Source organism: Labeo rohita, chromosome 17 (assembly GCF_022985175.1).
Source record: "Labeo rohita strain BAU-BD-2019 chromosome 17, IGBB_LRoh.1.0, whole genome shotgun sequence".
In the NCBI taxonomy this organism is placed as follows: domain Eukaryota; kingdom Metazoa; phylum Chordata; class Actinopteri; order Cypriniformes; family Cyprinidae; genus Labeo; species Labeo rohita.
The window spans coordinates 26710453-26720168 of NC_066885.1; the positions used below are offsets into that span (position 1 = coordinate 26710453).

A 9716-nucleotide genomic window follows, 5' to 3' on the forward strand; every position below is an offset into this window, starting at 1 on the left:
AAATAACCAATTGTTTCGCTAGATAAGACCCTTCTTCTTCGGCTGGGATCGTTTACAACTGCATTTGAGATCGTTTGAAGCTGCATTAACCTGCATTTTGGAAGTTCAAACATGGGGCACCATAGCAGTCCATTATATGGAGAAAAATGCTGAAATGTTTTCCTCAAAAACATAATTTCTTTACAACTGAAGAAAGAAAGACATCAACATCTTGGATGACTAAAGGTGAGTACATTATGTGTAAATTTTTGTTCTAGAAGTGGACTTCTCCTCCTACTGGAGGGCAGAGTAGTTCCAACCAGCTCCGAAACTAGCCTGGAAGTTTCTAGTGAGTTTGAAGACCTTGATTACTTTGGTTAAGGTGTATTTAATTGCTGCTGGAGCTTATCTCCTCAGGACAGTGGCCCTGTGACCATAACCAATCTCTAAACCCCAGAAACACTTTAATTCAGTGATGATTTCAGTACAAAACCAGAGATGTGCCCCTGAAATCCGACTCGTACCTGGTCAGCCAAGGAGACGCATTTGAGACTCATGTTACAGGTGTACACAGCTGTACTTCTCCGCTGACTGCTTGTGATTGGATCACAAGAGACGGACCCCAGCACCAGCTGTATCTCCTGTTTCTTTGTTGAAAAGTCCATTACTTATTTTGTAAACTGCTGCCCTCTAGTGTAATAAAACCATAACTACAGTGTTACAGTCCACTTATCCCTCCACTAATGTTAAATAAATAACTGGATTTGGAACAATATGGTTTGTACAAACTTTTCCCGCTGTCATTAATGAGTGCTTGCCGTCAGAAAACCAACCTCACAGACGTTGTTGTCGTTCGCCTTTTTGCAGAGAATTTGTAGTAGCGTTGTTTCGGCACCGCCGCACAAGCGAGTTGCTCTTATATAATAACAAACAACAAAAAAACAAAACAAAACAAAAAAACCTGACATTCGAAAGAAAAAAACAACTACTGTTTAAATTAAAGATCTGAATGAAATGTATGTTTTTATTATTGTTTGGTGTTGTACATTTCAGAATCGTGTCGTATATTCATCTACATACCCTTTTTTCTTTTCTTTTTTGTAAACATGCTTTTCTGAATGACCATGCACTGAAATGGCATTTACAACTGTTGGCAATTTTTATGTTACTGACTGACCTGACCCATACACAAAGCATGGTAACATTGATTTCACAGCTCACAGGTGAACACAAAGAAAAAGAGCATAACTAGCTTGGTCTGCTCCAAAACCCATTTGAGTGGTTACAGAGGTCAAAAATCTAGACTGGTAAACAAGGTAGCAGGTTCAAAGGAGGGTGTAACCATGAACTATCACAATGCTATTTAAGCAAGACATATAATAACCTTATACATATGTCATTGCAGGTTTCTTTCCTTTTTTATGGGATTCAGTCTTTGTGTAGATGGACAGCATGAATTTTGCAGACTCATTAGGGCGGAAAGTAGCAGGTACAATGAGATACTCTCCTGGTTCAAGCTTGAAGAATTTCATCACATGTCTTGTATTGATAAAGTTGCCACTATCTTCCACAGGACGTCTGCTGTAGAAAAACTTGGCAGGGAACTTCTCATCTTTCATCTAAAGAAGAGTGAAATATTATCAGTTTATTTGATAAATATCAAATTATTTATTTATTTATTTACTTTTACAACACAAAACAAATGTGGTTGTAGAGTTTAATACTATTAAGATTGAATTGTATTGTACTTGCCTCTGGTGGTATCTGTTAAAGAAGAAAAACACAGAACACACACCATAAAATAGTGGAAACCAAAATTACTGTATTCAGTGAGATCCAGTTATTATTAATACTGACCCGATAAACACTGAAGCCGATGCTGTAGGTTGAAACAAGACTTCTGTATCTCTTCTCATGGATCTGCATAAGGGACACCAGTATGTTTTCAGGACACTGGCCACTGGCACATTCTGCATCAAGCTCCTCAATCCTCACCCGAAATTGAGGGTTCATCCAAAAAAGATTCTGCAAGACATCCATTGAATCAGACCTTTGTAGTACATAGAGTATACACATAAAGAATACACAGACAGACAATATGGCCAAAAGAATGAAGGCACTCAGTAGCACAGTCATATGTTTGCTTGTTCAACATTTATTTCAAACACCCCAGATTGTAAATTTCATGTTGCATATGCATGCTGCATCTAATATTTGTATTAATAAAGTTTGTGTGTTAGTTTACAATTGTATGAAATGATCACTTGCACCTCATCATTTGAGCTACCTTTATTATTGATGCAGCCACCAGCTGTAGTCCCAGATTCCCAGCTGCCATTGTAGCATGTTGTTGTCCAGCTACATTTAGAGGAACTGTCCAGAAAATCAGGACTGAGGCAGCAAATATCAATTTCTTCAAAGTTTTTGGTGAAGTCCTCCATTGACATCCTAGAATAAAAATCTGTTACTGAAAACATTTTATTATGTTTAATGTAGAAAAAGGTCACACCTGAAACTACAGTTAATGCCTACCAGAATTCGCCATCATTGGCCAAAGAACGACACATGGTTTGCTCCTTCTCACTCACTTTGCTCCACAATAATGACCTGAAAGTAAATTTATTAAAATATTATATTGGAGTTTTATATATATATATATATATATTTTACCCAATCATTTTAGAAATGAATATGGTTCCTTTGTATTTTATTTCTCTAAACGGTTATAGCTTTGCAATGTCACAGAAATAAGCATCATGTCAAAAAAAAAAAAAAATAAAATAAAAAATAATAAACTTAGAAATTGTATCTCAGGGATTGGTGGTTAGAGTGGGATTGGTGATTGAGAGTTAGCTTACTGTAGATGAAGCTGTTGAAGTCAGTTTTAGTATTGTTTCACAAGTTCACATGCCCATTCAGTTTTAATGTTAAACAAACTTGTTTTGTTGTCTTCAAAGAAAACTTGATCCCAAAGCTCAGTTCAAGAGTATCTGGTTCAAAAACCAGAAACCAGATTTTTTGTTATGCCGGTTCCTGATAGCAATCACTAAGTTAAGTGGTCTAAATACATTTATATGTGTATTTGTTAGTGCTGTCAAATGTTTAATAAAAAAAAAATAATAATAATAATCACACATTTTTTTTAAAGATTCCCATCTAACATAAACATTTTTAAATATACTTTTATTTTGCGATAATTTCACATTAAATGTTTTAATAAGTCTGAATGTATCACTGATACCAATATTACTGAAGTCTCTAGGAGTCTCCCCTATTATTTAACATTTTATTTAACCCTATTATTTAATGGTGATTAACAGACGTCACAGCAGGTAAATTAGTTTTTACTGACATATAGCCTGACAACATCTCATCTGACTGAAATAAATGTTGTTCTATGAAGCTCCTAGTCATCTGTACCTTTCCCGCACTCGTTTGACTAGTGGCTGGCACTGAACTGAAGCTAAAGTGCGTGTCTGAAAAGTCTCCCTTTTGACGTGTTCATAAAGATGTTTTGCATCTAAAAAAACATACATCTTGTCAAGAAAAAGAAACAGAAGCAGCAGTTGTGAGTGGGGTGGCCAACAGGCAATTTTGACAGCACTAGTTTTTATCCCTTGGTCCAAGGCCTATGATAGGCTGTCATACCTGACTGTCAGTGTATGTTTTTGCATACCTCTACACACCCTGCTCACGCAGACATGATACGTTCCAGACCAAGAGAGAATGGAAGGAATTCTTGTTGTAGTATCATGTGCTTTGTACTGTAATGTTTTCTCATGGGTGAATGAGACATGAGGTAATCTGACAGCCTTGCATTTAACCCTCTACCAACTCTCTCTCATCTTGTCACTAGTTAGCCTCTGGTCTGTGCACATTCCTGTGTTTTGGAGAAAGATTTGCAGGAAGGGTGGGATCACTACAGAACTGGCTTCCGTATGATAAAGGGAAAGACTATTTCAAAAGACTGACTAAAGGCAACCAGTCACAAATGACAACTGAAAAAAGTCATTCATTCAAAAAGTCATTCAGTGAATGAGAGTTGATATGAGTGACAGTGACAGTTGGTCATGGAACTTGGTGATGTTGGTTTTTCATGCAGATGAAAACAAACAAACAAACCCAACAGCGCTTGGCAACACGTTCTCACTCCCAACTCGTCACATATTGATGCTTGGTCAGGACCATTTGGTGTCGGTTTCTGACGCTTAAGGTACCCCTTTTGCGTCACTTTTGGACGTGCAGTGTCCTCCATTGATTTCAGTTGTTTGCCTTAATTTAATGGTTTGCATGTATTTGTAAAAAATATAAATGATTTTATATAAATTTATACTTTCATTGGAGCAACCCCTACCCTAAACTTACCCACTTCTGAACAATATAAAACACATTACAGGCAAATATAAGTACAGTCACAGGTATTTATTGCAAAACATGACCATAAAAATGTAAAGAGAAGAGTAAAGCACAAGGTATAATTGCTGAAAATGATCCTACTCAGGGTTGCCAGGTTTTCACAAAAACCAATTGCTACTCAAAACTAGCCCAAAAGTAGCCCAATCGTGTTTCCCCCATTAAAAATCGTGTTCCGGGGTGTAAAATACTCGTTTTTTGGCGGGGTTCATCTGGTAAAATTAGCATTCCCGGCGCTAAATATTATGTTATTGGGGCGGCTTCAGCCCGCAGACTTGAAAAACAACCCTCGGCAACAGTGTTAAAGTAGCCCAATTCCGCGGGAAAACCACGGACTTGGCAACACTGATCCTGCTCCACTAAAAGAGAAGTCCACTTCCAAAACAAAGATTCACATGTAATGTACTCACCCCCTTGTCATCCAAGATGTTCATGTCTTTCTTTCTTCAGTCGTAAAGAAATTACATTTTTCAAGGAAAACATTTCAGCATTTTTCTCCATATAATGGACTGGAATGGTTCCCCTGATTTTGATCTTCCAAAATGCAGTTTAAATGCGGCTTCAAACGATCCCAAATGAGGTTGTAAATGATCCCAGCCGAGGAAGAATGGTCTTATCTAGCGAAATGATTGGTTATTTTCATTACAAAAATACAATTTAAATACTTTTTAATCTCAAACGCTCGTCTTGCCTTTCTCTCCATGAACTCTGTGTATTCTGACTCAAGACAGTTAGGGTATGAACATCTCGGATGACATTTTTTTATTTGTAAATTGTTGTTCTGGAAGTGGAGTTCTCCTTTAACGCACTCACATCTCATTCAAAAGATACTCCCGAACATTGGTATGACGCAATCTATCACGAGACACGCAAGAGCCAATGGCATTTCACAACCAAGACTTACGTAATGCTTCTTCTGGTGGCATTTTTTTAATTTACGCAGACTGAGCTTTGTCGCGTGTCTGTTCCTCTCTTAAATCAACCGTTTTGCCTCTGAAGACTTGAAATATTCGTACTTTTTTAATAAATAATGACTGTAGCTGTATCTGCCTGTTGTATCTTGTGTTTTGTTGACAAATGGTAGGTTTAGGGGCCGGAGTTAGGTTATGTGCTCGTAAATGTGTAAATAATGTAATGTAAATAAAACTGTTGTGACTGTTTACATTGAAAAATCACACCCCAACATATATGCAATAATGGCAATATTATTATCTAATATATGTTAAATCATGACGATAAAATTCCCAGTGCCTTTTGCGTCAGCATTATGATGCCAAAAGTTTCTTATTTAAAGCAATGAAGGACCCTGCACGTTGAAAAATGATGCTAAAGGGTCCTGACCAAGCCTCAATATGTGATGAATTGAGAGTGAGAATGTGTTGAAACACTACACTAAAACCTAATACAACTCTCAAACCTCTTCAAAAATATAATTAGCAAAATAATCATGAAGTATCCAGTGTTACAAAAAAACAATACGACTTAATCAATGTTGTGATTAGTGAGTCTTTATAGTATCATGTTCAGTCTTACTTGTCACTCCAGGCACTGTTCCACTCGGCCATTCCCCATGGATTCAACAATCTCACCAGTCTCACTGGTTTTCCTTGGCATGTTACCTGTTACAACATGACACTTTTTAATTCAAAAGTCTTATAATAAAACTCTTTAAACCCTTATCAAGGGCTGCTACTAATTCTGTGGGGTGGCACCACCGCAGTGTAAACCAAGAATATGCCACACTGTAGGTATTTCAACACAGAACTGAACTGTCCATACGCACTGTTTTGAGTTCACTGAAGTACAAACATTATTTCAAACTTCTCTTGCAAAATCACAGACTTGACGTAAGAGAGAGCCTACAGAGGAATGAATACAAACTGTACAAAGGACATGCCACAGGGTGGGGCTCATCTGTAGCTAAAGGCAATTAAGTAAATAAACACTGGTGTATGCTGTTACAACAGTGATTAACATAAGAACAAAGCGAGTATGTTGTTGCTAAACACCTTTTTTTTATATTATACGCCTGTCAGTATGGATGGATTATAATTATAGATTATGCTATGAAAACTATGAAAATGAGCCTTATGCTTAATGAAAACATTCATATTACAAGTGAAGACAGGTTTTAGAACATAGCCTTGAGGGCACTACTTGGGAACTCAACAAAAAGTAAAGTGCAATCTATCTATCTATCTATCTATCTATCTATCTATCTATCTATCCTTAAATACATTTTTTGAAAAAGAAATTGTGAAAAATGTCAACGTTGAATATGCAAATGGCTGAAAATGACTTCAGTCTGGAATACATTACATGATTTTTGCCCTGATTTTCTGCTGATTTACAGTCTGGAGAAGTTGATGGTTGTTGCCGAAAGACAAAGTTCCTTTGTTACAATTTTTAAAGTCGTGTAGTGTATTCCAGGCTTTAGTTAATTCTGAATTGTAGGAAATTTTAGGAATGTGTTCCTAAAATCAACACTTGAACATAGTTGATGTAACTTGCTACAAAGAACCTGGGTTATTTTGAAAGCTATGTAATCTGATGACACTGTGATCTGACATTTAATACTATGCAGACTTACCTTAAAAACCCCCGTGACTGTATATGCATGGCCTTGAACAATACCATTGGGTAATATATTCTCAGATTTTTCCTGACATGGTATGAAAAACAGACATATCATATTAGCAATGCTGCCAAAATGAAATACATAGCAGGTAATATATGTATTACATTGTTCCCTACATCTTACATTGTTCACAAAAAAAGTTCATTTAGATTCAGTTACACTTTGAACTCTTTAAAGCAAAACCTAACAAAATGCCTCATAGTGATTTAAATGGTCATGATGATTATATCTTTTAAAGTAATGAAGGATCACGCCTGAGGTCACTGCTTACCCCTTGACGGGAGCCACAGGCCATCAGAACCTGTGTTTTGGCTGCACGATCCATCAGGCTCCACAAATCAATAGCTGGTTTTTCTAGTTCAAAGTTTACGTGGACGCCACCAGTGAAGTCCAAGAGAGCCTCAGATACATGACCAGCGTGCATGTCAGCGTAGGAGCCACAGACCCTGCAAAAGGAATTCTATATATCAAGTATATACTACAGTGGACCAAACATGCTGTTGTAAAATGTAATGACAAACGCTTTTATCTGTAAAGCAACTTTAAAATCAGGTTACATGCAAAACATGTACTAAAGGCCATAAAGTTTTTTAATAAACAACTATATAATTTGAAACTATAAGAAGAATAATTTTACCACAACATGCTAGTACCTACTTGGCATAAGCTTTCTCCAGTAATGCAGGCCAAAACTCATTAGATGTTTTTGAATGAACAAAAATGAGCTTTCCATCGATTGTTGGAAGTTTGTCATCAATGACAACATCAATCCATTTCCCAAACCGCCAGAACTATACAAATTAAGCACAACATAAGGCTTAATGACTGATGTCATTTTAAACAGTATCCAGTCATACTGAAAAGATCAAAGAACTCACTCTGAAGTGAAATATCCCTGCATAATCTTTACCAAATGACTGGTCAACTGGCATAACCTGGTCCACGATTTCATTCATAAATGTTAAAGCCCCAACTGAAGCAAGAAACCAGCAGTTTCCTGAGGTAAAAAAAAAAAAAAAAAAGATGATATATATAAAGTGACAATCTAAGGAGAAGTTCAATTCCAGGACAAAAATTTACAGAAAATTTACTCACACCCTTGTCATCCAAGATGTTCAGGTCTTCTTTCTTCAGTCGATAAGAAGTTATGTTTCTTGAGGAAAAAAAATCAGGTATTATCTCCATATAATGGATTTCAATGGTGCCCCCAAATCTGAACTTCCAAAAGGCAGTTTAAATGTAGTTTAAATGCAGCTTCAAATGGCTCTAAACAATCCCAGCCGAGGAAGAAGGGTCTTATCTAGCAAAACGATTGATCATTTTCAAAATAAATTGACAAATTATATACTTTTTTGAACCTCAAATGCTCGTCTTGTCTAAGTCTGCGTGAACTTTTTTCCCGGTTCAATATGGTCAATACAGTTAGGGTATGTCGAAAAACTCCAATTTTGTTTTCTTCCCCAACTTCAAAATTGTCCCACATTGCTGCAAAAGTAGTTTACAAAGTGAACATGCAAAGAATATCAAATACCCTTCACATAAAAAAAAAAAAAAAATTTGACGGTGAAGAAAAAAATGAGACAGGAGTTTTTCAACATACCCCCTAACTGTATTTACCCGAATTACACAGACTACGCATGCGCATCACAGAGACGAGACAAGACGAGCATTTAAGGTTAAAAAATATATAAATTGTCAATTTGTTTTGACCGATCGTTTTGCTAGATAAGACTACTAGACAAGCTGCATTTAAACTGCATTTTGGAAGTTCAAATTTGTGGGCACCATTGAAGTCCACTATATGGAGATGATACCTGAAGTGTTTTCCTCAAGAAACATAATTTCTTATCGACTGAAGAAAGAAAGACATCTTGGATCACAAGGGGGTGAGTAAATCATCTGTAAGTTTTTGTTCTAGAAGTGAACTTCTCCTTTTAGGGGTAGATATCATTCAAAAGCCAGTGCCTACTGGAGCATGTATAGAAATGTATAAATAAACATACCTAAATAAGGTCCTTGGGAATAGTCAAACCTGGACACCCCCTGTACAATGAGCTGAGGGTCTGACACAATTTTCTAAACAGAGAAAATACAATGAAACTTGGCCCAAGGATTTGGGAATACTAGAAAAAATACATTTCAGATTCATATAATGCACTTTGGGTCTGCTTTCAAGACACTTGCAGTGTCTTGCCACAGTTGTAAATCAAAAATGCTGGAAAATGTGACAGGTGAACCTGTTATAACAAGCCCTAAGAGACATTTTGCAGTACTTTGACAATGCTTCTTTTAAACAAGTTACTGAAGGTCTGAAGATGGAAAGCCAATACAGGTAACTTACTGATGGCCTCAACCACTCAATTTTGTCCAGATCCAGTTTAAGCTTCTTATTTGGGTCAATGGAGCTGCTTTCTGGGGGGAACTTGTCATCAACAAATCTCTTGTTATTGGTGATGAAGCTCTTCTTCAACTCCTGGTAGTCCTGATTCAAGAATTTAAAAGGGTCGTTGAGAGTGCCCGTGTTGTCTTTTGTGGTGGTTTCATTCCTGGGGTTCTTGTTTACACGAGGTGGAGGCATTTTGTTCCGTTGCAAAAGTGGTTTCTTAGGATAAACTATAAAGAAAAGCAGATAAAGATGTCACGTCTGGTGAGATATCACAGCACTATGTTATGCTATGTTTTGTTT

At 36.8% G+C, this 9716-nt stretch overlaps 1 protein-coding gene across 1 annotated transcript in view; it reads right to left on the reverse strand.

The window, feature by feature from the left end:
- Nucleotides 1–970: 970 nt before the first annotated feature.
- The window catches only part of LOC127179220 (calpain-1 catalytic subunit), a 17020-nt gene continuing 8274 nt past the window's right edge, over nucleotides 971–9716 (reverse strand). The window contains exons 2-13 of the mRNA XM_051132512.1: nucleotides 9372–9643; nucleotides 9034–9106; nucleotides 7909–8027; nucleotides 7688–7821; nucleotides 7302–7476; nucleotides 6983–7054; nucleotides 5926–6011; nucleotides 2512–2586; nucleotides 2250–2427; nucleotides 1837–2004; nucleotides 1732–1743; nucleotides 971–1598 (exon numbers count right to left, since the gene is read on the reverse strand). Of these exons, the coding sequence (XP_050988469.1) occupies nucleotides 1365–1598; nucleotides 1732–1743; nucleotides 1837–2004; nucleotides 2250–2427; nucleotides 2512–2586; nucleotides 5926–6011; nucleotides 6983–7054; nucleotides 7302–7476; nucleotides 7688–7821; nucleotides 7909–8027; nucleotides 9034–9106; nucleotides 9372–9608 (1563 nt within the window). The 5' untranslated portion in view covers nucleotides 9609–9643 and the 3' untranslated portion in view covers nucleotides 971–1364. The remainder of the gene's footprint in view (nucleotides 1599–1731; nucleotides 1744–1836; nucleotides 2005–2249; nucleotides 2428–2511; nucleotides 2587–5925; nucleotides 6012–6982; nucleotides 7055–7301; nucleotides 7477–7687; nucleotides 7822–7908; nucleotides 8028–9033; nucleotides 9107–9371; nucleotides 9644–9716) is intronic.